This window comes from Gossypium hirsutum, chromosome A10, assembly GCF_007990345.1.
Source record: "Gossypium hirsutum isolate 1008001.06 chromosome A10, Gossypium_hirsutum_v2.1, whole genome shotgun sequence".
Classification (NCBI taxonomy): domain Eukaryota; kingdom Viridiplantae; phylum Streptophyta; class Magnoliopsida; order Malvales; family Malvaceae; genus Gossypium; species Gossypium hirsutum.
The window spans coordinates 88,598,282-88,617,265 of NC_053433.1; the positions used below are offsets into that span (position 1 = coordinate 88,598,282).

The window sequence follows — 18,984 nt, forward strand, 5'->3', positions numbered from 1 at the left end:
ATTGATTAGTAATACTCTCTCACAATTTTCATCAAATTTCAAGCATATTTAATAACAATAATTAAATCATTAAAAATTTTAATCATTCAAATATCATGCATAATATAATTTGATAAAATAATATTAGTTTAAAAGAAACCTTAAAGTAATTATATTTTTTTCATGAAATAATTTTACCAAAAATCAATCAACAAAGGAGAAAAACATACCACGTAAGGATTATATAAATTTCTTTACATTATGATTACCCATAGTGTGCATGGCTTAATTGAAGACTGAAATAGCAATAGCTCCAGAAGGCAATTGAAAACAACTTGAGCAGCAAATTTAGAGTGATCGACTATTGCATTGATTGCTACTTGAAAGAGGTAAAGTATGGTGAAAGGGAAAAAATGGGAAAATTAATGGCTAAGGACCCTTGCTCAAGTGGCAGTGGCTGAGGATAATTCTTTGCATGATTTGGGGATATTTTTATGGTGTGTGATCTTGTTAGAAAAAACTTATGGAGAAAAATAATTAAAAGATTATTGTGCTAATAATGTATGATAAAATAAAAAGACAGAGAGTAAAGAATAAAGAAAATGGGAGAGCAAAAAAAAGAGCGTATTTTATTGATAAATGGGAATTATCTACAATGCTTCTACAAAGTCTATATTTATACACTTCTAATGACTATTAGAATTTAAAGTACATCAAAACTTAACTTGATCTTGATGGACATCAACTTAAAACTAAAATATTCATAACATTTTTATTATTGTTTGTAAAAATAATTTTATCTTATTTATAAAGGATAAATTAGACATATATGTCATTTTTAAGAAATAATTAGGGTTTTAGGTTAATTTTTTCGATATTTAAGAAAATAGGCCAAATTTGTAGAAAGAAATAAAAAACGCGTCTTACAAGACACATTTTCAGCCAACAATAACTTTTCCCCACGATAAAAAAATCCAACAACAAAAGTTTTTCCAACGGCTAGTTTATTTGCTATATAAACCCAAGCCATTTTCTTCCTTTTGCATTCCAATCTTATTCTCTCAATTCTCTCAACTTTTTTATTCTCAATTTTTCATTCATTTTCACTCAATTTTATTTTATTTTAATTTTATATTTTATAATTTCTTTTTTTAATAGGTTTTTATAATGACAACCCACTTATTCGTTTGAATGACAAAAACATTTCCGACATCCAATTACAAATGATAAGAAAATATTATTCAAATTTTAATTTTAATTAAGTTCATGATTAAGTTAACATTGTTAATTTTATAATTTTTATATAATCAGGCCCAAGATCGAATTTTAGAGACGTGCATACACAATTTAATTGCGAGGGCACCACATGTTATTGAACAACACTTGCAAGAGGTGTGATTCTTGAAGGTGTCTCGTATGCTCGGGGGGACTAGATTGGATCCCACAATTATTAGCACTTTAGTGGAAAGATGGAAACCCGAGACTCATACATTCCATCTTTCGTGTGATGGGTGTACAATTACACTCGAGGATGTAACTTTACAACTCAATTCACCGATGGATGAGTTAGCCGTTATGGGGGTAGTGGGCGTTGACCATTGGAGCGTAATTGGTGAGCAACTATTAGCTAAAGTGTTAGACAAGATTTTTGCTAGTCGGATGGAGATGAAATGGTTAGAAGAAAATTTCAATTATATCGACAACTTTGCGACTGCCAATGAAAGAGAAAATATGTCCTAGCATTCATCCTGAGGTTAATCGAGGGTCTTCTAATGCCTGATAAATCTTGAAATATGGTACATTTCAGGTGGTTACTAGAACTTGTCGACGTAAAAGAAGCCGGCAACTTAGTCAAGGATTAACTGTGTTGGTAACATTGTACTGAGAGATGTGTTGGGTGACGCAACCATAAAAAATTAAAATCGGTGGTTGCATACTCATTCTTAGTCATGGGCATGGTACCGACTACCATTTTTACGTCCCCAAGTAAATGCCCCTCATTCATTCTCACTCGTAATAAGGTAAATTTCATTTAACAATATAGTTATCATAATATTTTTTCATTATTATATTTTTGAAATAACATATTTTTTGAATAGATGGAACAATAAGGCTAGTCATGTGGGTATAGTAACAAGCTCAAAGATATCCAACTACTGTTAGATAAACGATCGAAAGATAATGTTAGATTTTGAAATTTTAAATTATAGAATATTTACGTAAGGATTTGAAATTTATATTAGGTACTTAATTTATAATTTCGTACTAATTGTTTGAATAGATGTCATATGTTGATTCGAGAATTCAAGAATGCATCTCGGCTGAATTTTTGGCCAATCGCAATATCTGGCATAGTTTTCGCGATGATCGAGATGCATGAATTCGGTCAAGTGATGCGCTAATTCAAGTTTAGGCTAAGTATTCTGTCATCACCCCAAGACATCAATGAACTGCATAAGGTCGCCTTGCAGGGGAGAACTGACGAAGATTGGGCAAAATTCCATGCCAAATATATCTACATCTTGGAGCATAAATACTATTTCATACCTATGCGCGAACCAATTCTCGCACTGAATTTGGCAACCTCTCCTGATTACAGAACATGGTTTAGACATTATGGTAAGCCATATCTATTGTAGGAGGAGGAAAGGATTAGGTAATGTCATTATAGGATGCCAAAACGACCCCGCATGAATCCTAGGTCGAGAGTACATGTCTCGATGGAGTCATCATCAACTCCAACCCCACACGAGGCATTGAGGGGTGCACCACCTCCCAGTCAGTATAGCTCATATTGTTCTGGTGCTTTCACTAATCCTTTTTTTTTACACAAGCACCACTTTATGCACGATCGTACCAAGTATCAACACTTTCTGCAGGTGTATTTTTTGCACCACCTCTATCCCTAACACCATATAGAGCGCTACAATTGTCAATAAATCCTGACTGCTAGACAGATTGTGTGCCAAAGTTAAAATCGAAGGCTGAAACTGATGAATGCCTTCCTATTGATGATTTTGGCATTTCATGATAGGAGCTTTGTAACAATGTTGTTAACCTACCTCACAACCTATGGTTCGACTTTATGCCATTCCAGCATTAATTAGAACTATTGTCGAACTCAGAGTACCTTTATTGATGTCGACAAAATGGGTATATAACTCTATATAATTGATCCACTAAAGCAATATGAATCAAGCATTGCCTTGACCTCTATGTCGATTCTGAGCTCAAATATATCATATCTATATTTCAAGCTCAAAATTCTTCTTTGGCCTAAAGTCGACACTTTCCTCTTACTTTTTGACCAAAGCTCATGCAATTTTATGCTCCGATGAAAGCAAATTTTGTAGATTGGGCTAATATAAAAATGACCCCAATTTCGATGTCACAAATTTGACTGTCATAATAAATAACGGCTTTAATCCGTCTACTCATCTTCAACTAAATAACATGTTTCACATGTTTAAAACAAAACATTATGTAGAAAAAAAGAGTATGAATTATCCAAAAAAATTAACAACGAAACTTACTTAAACGAATTTACTTTGTTGATTCGATTTTTTAAATTCAGGTCTTTAACATAAACAATCTTCTCCTTATGCAAATCTCCTTATGAAATGATTTGCTTGAAATTTTAGTATGGAAGTTCTCCAATAGAATGGTGGCTCATTTTATAGCAAATACTACCCCAGATATCAAACATAAATTCAAAATGTTGGAAAAGATTGAACATGACAAGTTTAAAAATGCTTCTAACATGAAGCGTTTTCCTGAAAAGTCTGAATAGTTTTTTAAAAAACGTGTCTTGTTAGAAGCGTTTTTAAAAATTTTTGAATGTCATGTCTAAATTTTATTCAAGATTATTTGACTCGAGAATCTCTGGTTTAGGGTTAAGGTTACGATTCTTAATTATTTTTCATGTGTTAGAGTTTGGGTTAAAAATGGAAAGGAAGAAAACGCGCCTTGTAGAAAGCATTTCTAGTTGAGGTAGCAAAATGAACACTGAAAATGCACCCTATAGATCGTGCTTTCAACCTGCATGGCAACCACTCCAGCTGAAAACACGTCCTACAAGGCGTGCTTTCAGAGTCCCTTTTGCCACCTCAACTGAAAACACCTCATGTAATAGGCGTTTTCTTCCCTCCCATTTTCAACCCTAACCCATGAAAAAAAATCAAAACCTAAAAATCTTGGGATAACTTTTAGACATCCAGTGAATCCCAATATATTTTTTCTTCCGAATGTCTATATATAGTGGGTTTTGCTCCCCCTACTCCATTAACTCTCTTGACCACCGTCTCTTACAAAATAAAAATTTCTCTTCTAAATTGTTTTTCTTTTTATGAATGTTGAAACTTTTGGACGGAAATATTTATTTTTGTTTGTGTTTGAAGGAGAAAGTGTGATAATTTTAAGGTGTGTTTGAGTTCACGGTGATGTGCTAGTGTTTGGAGACCCCAACATTTCATTTGTCATGTCAGGACGGAACCATCACCTTAGAAGCTCATCACATTGTAACTCAGGCTCCCAATTCATGGTGGTTATATGGTCACGAGTTGAAGTATAACTAGGGCTCCTGATTGACAGTGGTTATACGGTCACAGGTTGAAATATAACTAGGGCTCCCAATTGACAATGGTTATGCAGTCACGAGTTGAAGTGTAACTCGAGCCCCAGTTAGCGGTGGTTAAACGGTCACAGGTTCAAGTTTCATGATACCAGAAGAGGATACTTTATAAACCTTATTCATAAGTTTGGGACCATAATCATAAGGAAAAACTAAGAGGCTTTCTAGTATAATCAACTTAATTCTTTTTGTCCATATCTACTAAAGCAGTATCCTTAACCTCATTGTTCGAAACCTATGACAGAATTAGGGGCAAGAGGACTTTCAGAGAGAGGAGTGATTGTGGTGCTGTAGAAAAGCTAAAAGTCCTTTCAGGGCAGCAACGGTTGTTGTGATTAAAGAACTCATTAATAACTACAACCTTAATTGCCCCTAACTCGAGTTTTAGCTTTCTTTCCACCGCCACAGTCACTCCTCCTAAAAGTCCTTTTGCCCCTAACGTTGTCATAGATTTCAGATAATTAGGTTAGGATACTGCTTTGATGAAAATGGAAAAAAATAATAAGTTGATTATATTGAAAAGCCCCTTTGTTTTTCCCTATGATTATATTCTCAAACTTATGTATGGGGTTTATAAAGCTTCCTTTTCCAGTATCATAAAACTTGAACTTGTGACCACATAATCATTATCAACTGGGCTCCCAAATTATACTCCAACATGTGACCGCATAACCACCATCAACAAAGGAACCCTAGTTATACTTCAACCTGTGATTGTAGAACCACTGTGAATTGGGAGCCTAAGTTGCAATGCTATAGGCTTCTAAAGTGATAGTTCCATCCTGACACAAAAGATGAAATGTGTAGGTCTCTGAGTGCTATTGCATCACCATGAACTCTAATATACCTTAAAACTATCATAATGTCTACATCAAACACAAACACAAATAAATCTTTCTCCCCAAATTTTTAACAAAAAAAACAACAACAATTTTCAAGAGAAACAGAAAATGCGTCAGGCACACTTTCCTGGCACCCCAACTAAAATGTATCCTGCAGAACGTGTTTTCTAATTCTCTCTCCAAAATTGGCCTATTTCCTTAAATATCAAAAAAAAATCTAAAACCCTAAATTATTTTTTAAAATTTATATTTTTTATCAAATTTACCCTATTTATAACGTTAGCATTATTTAGTATAATTCAAAAAAAATCTGAAAATTAATGTTTTCAAACAATTTGGTTCAGTTGAATCATCTTCTCCAAAAAGCATAAATATGCCTATAGGAATAGACAACAATAAGTAATTATATTTATTCATTATTAAATATTTTCAATTAAGTCTAAAAATGTACCAAATTTTATTTAAATACTCATATCGTATACATCATACATATCATATATATGCTAAAGTAAGGTTTACACATAAAAAAGTATGGTTATAATGTCATCTCTGCATATTTAATTTGATTAATATGAATATTTGTATTCCACAATCTTCATGCATGTAACATATTCAAAATATTACAAATATATTATATCCTAAATAATTTATTATACACATTAAATCTATAGATCACACGAGAAACAAAACTAGCTTAAATATGTAATAATATATAATTTTTTTTGAAAAAATTAACTTTAGTGACAATAAATGAAGAAAAATAAATAATTTAGCTTTAAAAAAGAAAAGCTACATTTTAAAAAAATTTAAAAGTATTTTTCTCAATTTGAAAATGCATTTAATTTTAAAAATTATTTGTTCAATCTATACTATTATTTAAAGGGTTGACTAAGCTGGTATCATAAATTATTCGGATATTATATTAAGGTGAAAAAGTTATCAAAAATCTATTCTTTTTATAAAATAAAAAATATTATTACAAAATTAATTTTATCATTTTATATTTTATGTACAATTTAGAAAAATAAAAATGATAGAATTTGAACCCAAATTACCATTACTTTTAATATCTAAACTTTATTATTTCAATTAAAGTATTATTTTATTATATATATATATCAAATTTTAGTAAAAGGTATTTTTTATCCTATTTTAAAAAGTTCTTACTTGATGAAATTCGTAATAAATTTTAAAGTATATTATTTATTATTGTTGCGGTTGAAAAATTCTTTTCAATTATGTGAAAAAGCGTAGTTTGTTAATTTAATTGTTTTGCATTGATATAAAAAATATTGTTAAATGTCAAAAATTAATTAATTTGAAATATAAAATTTAAATACTTTTTAAGTAATTAATATAAATTATTTGTAAAATTTAATTTAATAGATAAAATAAACTAGAGTAAATTAAGATTTCTTTTATTAATCTGTAGGCTAATTACTATGTGGTAAGTAAAAACTTAAGAAATATATATTTGCTTGCTAAAAAAAATATTTGATTGCTATGTAAAAATAAATACTATGGAATAATCCATTAAACTTTTAATTGGTTGATAACTTTATATTCAAAAGCCAAAAAGCATATTTTTCAGCTTTTGAGTTTAAATTTAAGGGTAAATTATTCTATTAGTCACTCTAAAATTAGGTTTTTCCTATTTTAGTAATCAATTTTTTTTGTTAATTTGATCATTACTATTAAAGAAATTGATCAAATTAGTCATTTTAACTTCTTTTTTTTAACATTAATCTCATTATAGGTTTTTATAATCTCTACTCTTTTTGATACAATGCTTGGAATTAGGCATAGCCCCTCTTCAAACCCTTAAATAGGGAGATAATATACTTCAATACACTCGAACTCACATTTTTCTGCAACAGCAATAATACTGAAGTCAATCGAGCTAATACTCAATTAGCTACATAATTAAAAAAAATTCTTTCTTCTTTTTTTTTTTCTCTCATATCCTTTTCTCCATCTTCTCCCTTTTAATTTAAAAACTCTAGTTGGATTACATCTCAAAATCAAACCATATAAATAACAGGATTAGAAGGTGAGAGCGTAAAAATTTTAAAACTTTTGGAGTGAGCTCCCAATTTAAAAAAAGAAAAATCTAATCAAGGTTTTGAATGGACAATTTAAGGCCGGAAAAGACAAACGATGACAACAGTGACAATGAAAAACAGCTTTGGAAATGGAAAACAAAAAAGAATAAGCGTCCCTTGGGTTCTTGAGTTAGAAAATGAAAAAATAAAAATAAAAAATAAAAGCATTGAGTAATTTGATCAAATTACGGATACCAAAACAGATAATTTATTTTGTAACCAAACCAAAATAACAACTACCCCACTGAGATAGCGTCAAAATCAGCTCTCTTTTTTTTCTACGTTGTTTATTTGTAGTGCCAAAAATGCTTTTGCTCCGAAAGCGAATTTGAAAGGCAACGGTAGACTCAATTCCGTACCTGCAGTCACTTGAACCAGAAAACCGATTGGATTCTTCTCTTCTCTTCTTATAATTTATCAGATGCTGAGGACTCTTTTACTTTTTCATATTTGCAGACACAGTGAGTGCCAATTTCTTTCTCTATTGCTTGCTTTATATTGTGAAGTATTAGTTTCATTGATGGACACAATAGTTCATTCGATTGTACCCCAAGAAATGCAATCCCATGACATTCACATCTCAACTAATCCTTGTCGGTCTCTCATCCCTCAAAGTCTGGTTGGACCCAATTCAATAACTTAACTTGGGAGTCACAAATTTTAAGCTCTATCCCATGTCCTTGCGAATTGTAGATATCCTAGCTCAAACTTATCCTCAAAATCAGTTTCTAGTGGCTTCCATATCAGCCTATGATCTTACCCTATCTGCATATCATATAGGGAAGGCAATGGCTGAATGCATTTCCAAAGCAACAATATTTTTCTTGGCTTCAAAGCTAGAGATATCATTCCCTCTTCCATACTCTTCTTGTTTCACAATTTCAGATTTGTAAATGAGTATTAATGCATTAATTAGTATGTTTGGGTGGTCATGGACATTGTAGCACAAGCCACGTGTATAAATATGTCATCTTCGGAAGATTCAAAATGCGGCTTTTGGGTTAGTTTTCACTGCCATGGATACTTGCAAGAGATGCTTCATTCTTTCCTTGGTCTTTTTCATGGTTTTCTTTGAAGATTTGGGGACCAATGTCCATGGTTTTCAAGGGGAAGAGCAGATTGAAACCACGGTGGAGGATTTCCTCGATCATTCACCACATTTTACCACAACACAAGGGTAAACAATCTCGATAGCATACAATTTTTTTTTTCTTAGGAATCTCCTAATATTGTTCAAGTTTGAACACTCTCATATACTGTATTCGTGGTTCATTGTGTTCAGGATGTATGATGTGGAAGAGGTGGCAGATGATGATGATGACTGGCAAATGGTGCAGGCCAAAGGGAACCAGTTTGTTGTTAATGGTCAACCTTTCTATGTCAACGGATTCAATACCTACTGGCTGATGGTATTCGCAGCCGATCAATCTACAAGAGGAAAGGTCTCTGAATTGTTTCAACAAGCATCTTCAGTAGGACTAACCGTATGCAGGACTTGGGCTTTCAACGATGGCCAATGGCGAGCTCTTCAAAAGTCTCCTTCTGTTTATGATGAGGAAGTATTTAAGGTACTAATTTCACTTTGAATGTTGGTATTGCTGTCCAAATTGTTACCAAGTTTTTCACCACAAAATGTCAGCTTTGAACTAGTGGCATATGGCAATGGCATTCATCATAATCAGATAATTAACACTTTCCTTTGGAAATTAATGCAGGCATTGGATTTTGTGGTGAGTGAGGCAAAGAAATACAAGATCAGGCTCATACTGTCATTGGTTAATAACTGGAATGCATATGGTGGTAAGGCACAATATGTTAAGTGGGGGAATGCGTCTGGCCTCAACTTGACTTCGGATGACGAGTTCTTCTCTCATCCAGCTCTTAGAAGTTACTACAAGTCCCATGTTAAGGTAAGTTCTTTTCAACTATATTTTAACAGTTTTGTTTGTTCAATTTTCTGATATACATTCTTAATGGTTTAACACAGTGCATCTCATTGCATGCATATTGTATCGGCATGTTACGAACTCCTACTTAAGCAATTACATTTCTGTTTCTCTGTTAATTTTTTGGCAATGTAGGCAGTGCTAAATAGAGTCAATACGTTCACAAACATAACTTACAAGAATGACCCTACAATATTTGCTTGGGAACTGATGAACGAACCTCGATGCACCTCAGATCCCTCTGGGGATACATTGCAGGTTTGGCTTTTTTTGGGTAAAAAGTAGTGACAAATGAAATTAGTTTTGTATATGATCATATATTAAGCCTCTATACTATTGTGTTCTAGTCATGGATAGCGGAAATGGCAGCATACGTGAAGAGCCTTGATGCAAAGCACATGGTTGAAATCGGACTAGAAGGATTTTACGGACCCTCAGCACCTGCAAGGACTCAGTTCAACCCGAATTCATATGCAACTCAAGTTGGAACAGACTTTATAAGAAACCATCAGGCACTTGGCGTTGATTTCGCATCTGTTCACATTTATGCTGATTCCTGGTAAAATTTATCACCTGTTCTGGAAGTACAGTGAACATTTTATACTTGCTATAAATTAATACAGACATGCAAATTCAACAGGCATGTTAACATTGATGACATATTAAAAAACTCCAGAATACGCATGTCTGTCTCACTTTTCTTCTGTTAATCATAATATCCTTTTGTGATTTTGCTCATTTTTCCACTCTTCTCCATATTATACGTATAGCGACTTCTTAATAGGTTATTTAAATGATTTGTGTAGGATTTCGCCAACTATATCTGATGCTCATCTCGAATTCACAAAATCATGGATGGAGGCTCACATAGAAGATGCTGAGAAATACCTAGGAATGCCTGTTATCTTTTCCGAGTTTGGAGTGTCGAGAAAGGACCCTGGCTACAACTCATCATACCGAGACACTCTTATCAACACAGTGTACAAGACACTCTTGAACTCAACAAAGAAAGGAGGGAGCGGAGCTGGGAGCCTCTTATGGCAGCTATTCCCTGATGGGACAGACTACATGGATGACGGCTATGCAATTGTCCTCGCAAAGTCCCCTTCAACATCAAACCTAATATCCCTTCATTCTACAAGAGTCGCAATCTTTAACTCCAGGTGTTCTTGGAAATGCCGTTGGGGTTGCAGGAAGAAAAATTCTTTGGAGAAATTCCTTTACCGTGATGATCTGTAAAACTATTTATCGGCAAAGGGACCTCAGAAGCTGCTATTATACATGCTAAATGAGAAATGAAATAGAAAACAAGAAATAAGATCTTTGTGGAGTTGTAATATATTTGTTAAGTGTGGTGGCACAACATGATTATCAGATTATATCAGCTAATCACACTACTTAGTTCCTTCACCTGCAAACTCTATTGCCAGCTATTTCAAATCAACTTTGAAAATGCACATGTATAATAACTATTAATTAAAATAACCATAGGAGTACACCTAAAATGATCATTAAGGAAAGACTTGAAGTGAAATTAACATCATGATTCGAGTACAATGCCGAGTGTTGAGCCTTCAAGCTAACGTAAGGAACTACTCTGATAGAAGGGTTGCAGCTGGCCTTATGTAATTGAAATCTGTGAAAGGGTTTGCATTGGTCTTTGGGCTAGACGCTGGAGAAAAAGTCAACGGCATGTCAGTCCATCGTTTGTCAAAGTTGGCAATGCAATGCTTCCCAGCAATTTCAGGACGGAAACTGGGTTGAATTTCCCTTGCCTCTAGTTTTCTCCAGTTGATTGACTTGAACCATTTGCATCGCTTTATTTCCTCGCTTCCACTAGGTCCATTTCCAAGGCGCTTACAAGCATCTTTATGCAGCAGCTAAAACAGCAGAAAACCAATTATCAATAATAATCAGTTCCTAAAAAAAAAATCACCTGTTACCAAAATAAGGGTTAGCAAGGATCAGCCATTCAAGTTTCATCTTGAATCAGAAAATAAAAGGGAAAGTTCTAGACCGGATATGAACATTCATTCCATGCTATGTGAATTTTTTATGGAAGGAGATCACAACGACCTGGTTTACAATCATGAATTAAACTAGAAAGATGCAAATAACTTTTGAGACTCAAGAACCAAAACATAAATTAAGGCTTTGAATATTTACCCCTTTCAACAGAGAATGTGCTTCGCTAGAAAGGAATTTGGGCAGCTTCATCCTCTCCTTGACAATCTTTTGCTCAATTTTGTCTCTGTTTCCACCAGTAAAAGGAGGCTGGAAGAACAGAAAGCACCAGAAGTTAATGTTTAATTCCCACAACTGCCATCACAAGAAAGCTCACAAGATGCACCTAAAAATGTTTAAACATATATTTTTTATGTTGTTGAGATATGTTCTTTAGAGACTTGCAATCCCATATAAAGGCCTAAGAGGTCATACATAGATGTTACAAAGTCATTGGCTAACAACTTTCACAATAAGTTTAGCTTCAGCAGTCAACCAAAGAAATCACTATCCTTATACCTTGACACGCTTATCTAAAATATCTAAATGTTCATCTAGTTTCTAATGTAGGCACTAGGCTGTACAGATCCATGCATCATCTAACACCAACATCAGAAACATGCAATATATGTGTACTCTATACCATCAGTTCTTTATAAAATTCATCACGATTAAGTTAATTAATGTCAACATTAACGACCCAAAAGAAACCCAGTGTACCAAAAATTTGTAGAAGAAACTAAAGGAACATAAAGAGCGAATAATAAATGGTAAGTAACCAATGAAAGTAAGCATTATAACATTCAACAAAGTGACATTTGATACAAAGTGAAGGAAGCAGAAATATATATATATAAATATATTTATTTATTTAAAAAGCACTAACCTTTCCAGTAAGCATTTCAAATAATAATATACCAACACTCCACCAGTCTGCAGCCTTATCATGGCCCTTCCCCGTAATTATTTCTGGTGCCATGTATTCCACTGTTCCACATAATGAATTTGATCTTGTATTTTCGTCAAATTGCTTGGCCAGGCCAAAATCTGTCAATATTACCTAAACAAAAAAAATGAAAATACACGATAAAGATTTAGTTAATGTTCCTGTTACAGCAAGCACAAATAAATATATATGACAGAGAGGGAGAAAATGTATACATGGCCATCACCATCCAAAAGAATATTTTCAGGTTTAAGATCCCTATGCATTACGCCATTTGCATGAAGGTGTGAAACCGCAGAAACAATCTCAGCAGCGTAGACACGAGCCAGATCCTCTCTGAAAAACAATGAAAACTACTAATCAACCATTTCTTGGCCATATTATAATAACAAAAGACAAAGATAACAATGATACCTGAAAAGACCATGATGGTGAAGCTGAAAGAAGAGGTGCCCGCCATTAATGAAATCCAGAATAAGGTACAACCTATACTTGGTCTGTAAAAGAACAGATAAGAATCATTAGCCTAAGCTCTAAGGCATTATAAAATTTTAGTTGCTTAGATGTCTGCTACAAGCATTTAAAAATAAATTCCAAAGATTAGATTCATTGAAGAGCTAGAATTACTTGAAATGAATATCTGAGCTGGACAATGAAAGGGTGATCAACTTTTGTTAAAATATCCCTCTCAGCATTCATGTACTCTGCGTGATTCTTCTCCATTATCTTGTCTTTCCGCATAACCTTCATTGCATAAATTTCTGGTGTGCCCTTTTTCCTCACCTGATATACTTTTCCGAATGCACCTTGCCCAACCACCTTCAAAACCTCAAAATCCTCAATGCCTATGCTGATGACCTTCATGTGATCTCCATTAACATATTTAAGGGACTTCTTATTATCATCATCATCTCCAACAGAGAGCTCCTCAACTTCACTGATACTTTCTTCCTTAATACTTTCTACTAGATCCACTGAATCGCCTATCTCGCAAAAGCTGAGTTTGCTTATCAAGGATTGACTGACACGAGAAGAAGGGCCGAGCAAAGAATGTGATCGGCTGTAAACAATAGCTGGATCATCATAAACAATCCCAGTCACACCCGCAGCTGAAACAGTATTCTCTGGTTCACCACCACTGTCTTCTATTGAAACCTGAACCGGCAGGGGGCCAAACACATCAGAAAAATCTACTTCAACCTGTTCAGTTAAAACAGCATCCGGTGGGCTTGCATTAAATAGTAGCCGAGCATCAAAAGGTTTACATGTACGACCCTTGGTCAAACCAGATAACTGTGAGGAGACCATGTTACCAAAGAAGCAAATTGGCCGACAAAAACACGATTGATGACCCCCCCCTGAAATGTCACCTAAGTGATGACTACAGCAGGACTCCTATCAATGGCCTTGAACAAGATAAAGGCGATAGGAGTTCCAAGAAACTTGGGAAGCAAGCAAAACAATAGCCAGAAGAAGAAGCTGCTCTTGTTTCCTGGTTTACAGGAAACAGTGAAGACTCCAGTGGTTCTTGAACTCATGAAGATCATACAACAATATCTGCTACTCAAATTCACATGAAGATCGTAAAATTAGCAGCAACAACAACAACAACAAAATAATAAAAAAATATTTATTATCAAACAATTGATTCAATCATAAATGTTGGGAACAAAAAATTCAAAACTTTAGATGATAAAGACAAACGAAAATCAAGACTTACGAAAAGAAAATTACCAGATCAAAAAATCAAAACAAAACGCTCGGCATGTAAACAGAGTTGGAATTTCGAATCATGCCAAATCATTTAAAAAAGTCCTTTTTTTTGGGGGGGGGGGGGCTTAAAACGTTGATAACAATCAAAACTTCAATAGCTGTTGAAGTCAGGAAAATGTTTACGATTTGAAATCCCTGCTTTTAACGTTTTACGTAAATATGATGAATAAAAAAAAAAGGAATAATGAAAAGAGAAAACGTTTAGAGTTGTCCCATTCTCCAGAAAACTAAAATTTTGAAAAATGAACAAATCGTCCGCCTCAAAACTTCTGTTATAGATATCTAAGATGAATCAATGAAGTGAAACTTGATAATAAAGATTAAAGAAACAGAAAAACATGCAGAGAAATCAAGTAGTTGACGATCGAAATATTGATAAATTCAAAAAAAAATCCAATAATTCAAGACGATGTATCTTAACAAATAAAAGCGCCATTGATTATAAAAAGATTTGGAAAGAGAGAGAAAAGGTTTACGTGAAAAGAAATTACCTGAGAGAGAGAAGGAGAGGGAAGAGGATGGCGAAGGGCAAAGGCAAAGCGGAAGCATAGATAGATAGAAGAATTTAAGTTGAAAGTTGAAACAAGGAGACGCCGCCGTTTTTATTATAATATTAATAATGTGCTGTAAATAGACTTGCGTTGCATAAAATATAACTGTCCGCATCTTCTGAGTGGTTCATACGAATAGGAATATGCTTTATTTATATACTTTATGATTGGCATAACGAAATTTTTGCGTTCCTTCTTGGGTGGCAGCCGTCAGTGTTACCCCAATTCCACCGCAAACCCCTTCTGTTTAATCTGTTATATGTACCACTAAATGATTAATGCTTTCACGGATCAAATTATATTAATTTCAACTCTAAGAAATAGATATATTTTTAAATACAAAATTTTATATAAATGTATATATTTTTAATTTACACGCAACTCCCACGATTTGAAATACGAAGAATTCCATAATTTTTAGGAAAGTAAGAATAAAAAAAATCATAAATTGATGTCAGCACATAAATAAAGATATATTGATAATTGAGAGTTTTGATCTAAAATATTTTATGAGTGTTAATTTAAAAGAAAAACAAACACTAAAAAAGTTAATCTTGGGAAAGTCGTATTCAACATTTTTATTTCACACCACCCAATTATAATAGATCACATCTATTTTGTGGGACAAGAGAGTGTTACTTCAAAATCCCAAATTGAGATTCTCAAGCATTGGGGATTGCTTTTTAATATTGGTATTTTATTTTTATTTATTTTTCCTAAAAAGAAAAAGAAAGTTGTGTGTAATTAAAAACTTTCTTCCAGCTTGCAAACTCATGGTGAGATAATCAAGTGAAAAAATAATGCACAAATTCATTCACCCAATCCATTATAATATCCATCCAACACAACACAAGAAATGTGAGAAAGCATTCACCAATGACCTCACGTAAAATGAGGAGTGTCTACTACCTAAGAACATTGAACAGCAGAAGAGAATCAAAGTCCACTAGCGGTGGCACTATAAATGATGAAAATAATAATCACTATACATTGAGAACAACACAGCACACAAATTCTGAATTTTTTATATTAGACGGCTAATTTTAGATGGATAATGCGTTTACTTTCTATAAAATTAAAGGCAATATTGACTATGAAGTTAAAGATTTTACTGCACTACAACCACCATCCATCTAAAAACACTCTTAATCCACGAAATTTATTTAATACCACTAATTGTTGAGTGAGTTAATTAGATACTTATAATTTCAACCATATTTAAAATCTATGATGAAAAAGAAATGCACTTATTTAATTATTCATAAAATAATTTATTCGTGCATAACTACTTAAAAGACACATTATCACAATAATTATTTTATATATTAACTTGTAAGATATGAAATTTTTTAAGACAAGCAAGACAATGTCTTTTCAAATCTCCAAGGTCAATGTGACCTCTTCATCCCAACAAGTAAAAGTACCTGTAAAGGATAAAAAGTTTCTTGCCTTAAATCAACTCAGTCAAATTTGATTAAAATAATTCAAAATATATATTTAATTTTAAAAATATATGAATATTAATATAAAAATGCATTTCTATTTTTATATTATCTTTATCAACAGCAAAATAAGTCCAGTCCGAAATAATTAATAGAACTATTTTTTAAACCCGAACTGCAACCCAGTTGTTGAAGCAATGGTCAGCATGCAGCAACCAAGACTGTCGAGGGCACTACATGCAGAAGCTGCAAGTTCATCAAGCCAGCAAGCTGTGTTTTCACTTATTTTGTATTTTTAAGTTAATGCAATGTAACTTAGTTGTATTTCAACTATGTTAGGTTTATATTTGATGTAAAACTGATGGTGATTGAGCTGATTAATCAGCTTTGTTGATTTGTACAAGTTAATTAGCTCAAGTTACTAAGTTTGTTAGTGGTAGTAGGTGAAGTTTAGGTTAACCTACTGTTTTGTCAAGTTGTAAGCTTGTTTATGTATTGGCTTTGAGCCATATTCAGTTTTTTGAATGAATTCAACAAGTTTTCATCCATATGCTCTCCATTTTTAGTTTTGCTTCAAAATCTATTTGAGTTTTCTGTTTTTTTTCTGCTGCAAGTCACGAGACTTGCTCGACAAGCATTCTGTTGAAGCTTGCTGCTGTAGCACTTAGATCCAACAATTGGTATCTAGAGCCATATTCTTAGAGGACCTGTTGTAGTTCAGTATTAAAACCATGGCATCATCAGGTTTTTCACCAGCTTCACCACCTGTCTTCAATGGAGAGGGCTTCAACATTTGGGCAGTTAAGATGAGGACTTACCTGCAGGCATTCGACCTATGGGAAGTTGTTAACTCAGATGCTGAGCCAGCACCTCTTCGAGCTAATCCAACAGTTGCTCAAATAAGGCAACACACTGATGAAAGAACAAAAAGGCACAAGGCCATGTCATGCATACAGAATTGTGTGACAGATGTGATCTTTATGAGGATCATGGCCTGTGAAACACCAAAGGAGGCTTGGGACAAGCTGAAAGAAGAATTTCAGGGGACTGAGAGAACAAGGCAACAACAGCTGCTCAACTTGAGAAGAGATTTCGAAAATCTCAAAATGAAAGAGGAAGAAACAGTTAAGCAGTACTCAGATCGGATTATGGCTGTTGTAAACAGCATAAGGCTCTTAGGAGAGCAATTCAGTGAAGCTAGAATAGTTGAGAAAGTCATGTCCACTCTACCAGAGAGGTATGAAGCTAAAATTTCATCCCTCGAAGACTCAAGGGACTTGACAACTATCTCCTTAACTGAGCTAATCAATGCCTTGTATGCACAAGAGCAAAGAAGAGCCAGCAGACAAGAGGAGCACCAGGAAGGGGCTTTTCAAGCCAAAGAAGCCTCGAGCATCAAAACTCACAAAGGCAAAAAGTTCTGGAAAAATAGGCCTAAGCCTGATGCTGCTAGGAGCAGTGACCAACTCTGCAGACATTGTAAAAGAGCTGATCATCCAGAAGATAGATGCTGGTTTAGACCAGATGCAGTATGCCAACACTGCAAGAAAAAAGGCCATGTTGAAAAAGTTTGCAAGAATAGAAGCAAACCAAGACAGAATCAATTTCAGCAACAAAAGGTAGAAGCTCGAGTAGCTGAAGAAAGCAGTGATCAAGAAGAACATGTTTTTGCTGTGTCATGTGCAGCAAATCAGAAGAAGGGTTCAAAGGGCTAGCTTCTAGACAGTGGGTGCACAAACCACATGTCACCAGATGCAACTATCTTCAAAACCCTGGACAGAACCTGCAAAACCAAGGTAAAAATTGGAAATGGTCAGTTGATTAATGCTGAAGGAAGAGGAGATGTGCTGATTCATACCTCTACAGGTGGCAAAATCATTTCAAATGTACTTTTGGTACCTGAAATCGATAGGAACCTTCTCAGTATAACTCAACTACTTGAGAAAGGTTACTCAGTTGTGTTCAAGGAAAAAGAATGTCAAATTTTTTATCCAAGTGGATCAAACCTCATAACAGTCACCATGACTGATAAATGTTTTGAAGTAGACTGGCCAAATGACTTACATTCAGCCTGCATAGCCTCCACTGATGACTCTAGACTCTGGCATCAGAGGCTTGGACATACAAACTACAAATCCATAGCCCGCATGGTCAATGAAGGTCTGGCAGAAAATTTCATCGATTCAGTGAAGAATGATGAGCTTTGTGAGATATGTCAGCAAGGAAAATTGGCAAGATTGCCATTTCCAACAAGCACAACATGGAAAGCATCAAAGAAGCTCCAGCTTGTGCATACAGATGTGTGTGGACCAATGAAGACTGAGTCTCTCAAAGAAAGCAGGTACTTTATTCTATTTATTGATGACTTTACAAGATACTGCTGGATTTATTTTCTAAAACAGAAATCAGAAGTTCCATCTGTGTTCCTGAAGTATAAAGCTGCTGTTGAAACTGAGTCTGGTTGCAAACTTAGAGCAATGAGGTCAGATAATGGAACTGAGTACACCTCAGCTCAGTTCCAAGCCTACTGTGAAGAAGCAGGTATCAAACACCAGTTGACTAATGTGTATACACCCCAACAGAATGGGGTCAGTGAAAGGAAAAACAGAAGCTTGATGAACATGGCAAGATGTCTTCTGTTTGAGAAGAATTTGCCCAAAACTCTGTGGGCTGAAGCTGTTAACACAGCAGTTTATCTCCAAAACAGGCTCCCAACCAAGGCTCTGGCTGAGAAGACTCCATTTGAAGCCTGGTTTGGGTTTAAGCCAT

The 18,984-nt window shown here is 34.2% G+C and overlaps 2 protein-coding genes across 4 annotated transcripts; one reads left to right on the plus strand and one right to left on the minus strand.

Annotated features, from left to right (window-relative positions):
• Positions 1–7,695: 7,695 nt before the first annotated feature.
• Positions 7,696–10,909, plus strand: LOC107896849 (mannan endo-1,4-beta-mannosidase 6). 2 transcript variants are annotated; one of them, XM_041078923.1, is made up of 7 exons: positions 7,696–8,014; positions 8,631–8,730; positions 8,836–9,121; positions 9,269–9,463; positions 9,635–9,757; positions 9,847–10,058; positions 10,306–10,909. In XM_041078923.1, the coding sequence occupies exons 1-7, from the start codon at positions 7,975–7,977 to the stop codon at positions 10,736–10,738; spliced, it is 1,389 nt and encodes a 462-aa protein (XP_040934857.1). In that variant the 5' UTR covers positions 7,696–7,974; the 3' UTR covers positions 10,739–10,909. The 2 variants fall into 2 exon arrangements, with proteins under 2 accessions (XP_040934857.1, XP_016677634.1); XM_016822145.2 differs by lacking the exon at positions 7,696–8,014 and having other exon boundaries at positions 8,376–8,730.
• Positions 10,910–10,958: 49 nt separating this feature from the next.
• LOC107896848 (serine/threonine-protein kinase AtPK2/AtPK19) lies at positions 10,959–15,005 on the minus strand. Of its 2 annotated transcripts, none has more exons than XM_016822144.2 (7): positions 14,714–15,005; positions 13,077–14,009; positions 12,864–12,946; positions 12,665–12,785; positions 12,390–12,563; positions 11,666–11,773; positions 10,959–11,379 (listed from the first exon to the last, which is right to left on the minus strand). In XM_016822144.2, exons 2-7 carry the CDS (start codon positions 13,755–13,757, stop codon positions 11,092–11,094), a joined length of 1,455 nt encoding a protein of 484 aa, XP_016677633.1. In that variant the 5' UTR covers positions 13,758–14,009; positions 14,714–15,005; the 3' UTR covers positions 10,959–11,091. The 2 variants fall into 2 exon arrangements, with proteins under 2 accessions (XP_016677633.1, XP_016677632.1); XM_016822143.2 differs by having other exon boundaries at positions 13,077–14,006; positions 14,714–14,876.
• Positions 15,006–18,984: the final 3,979 nt, after the last annotated feature.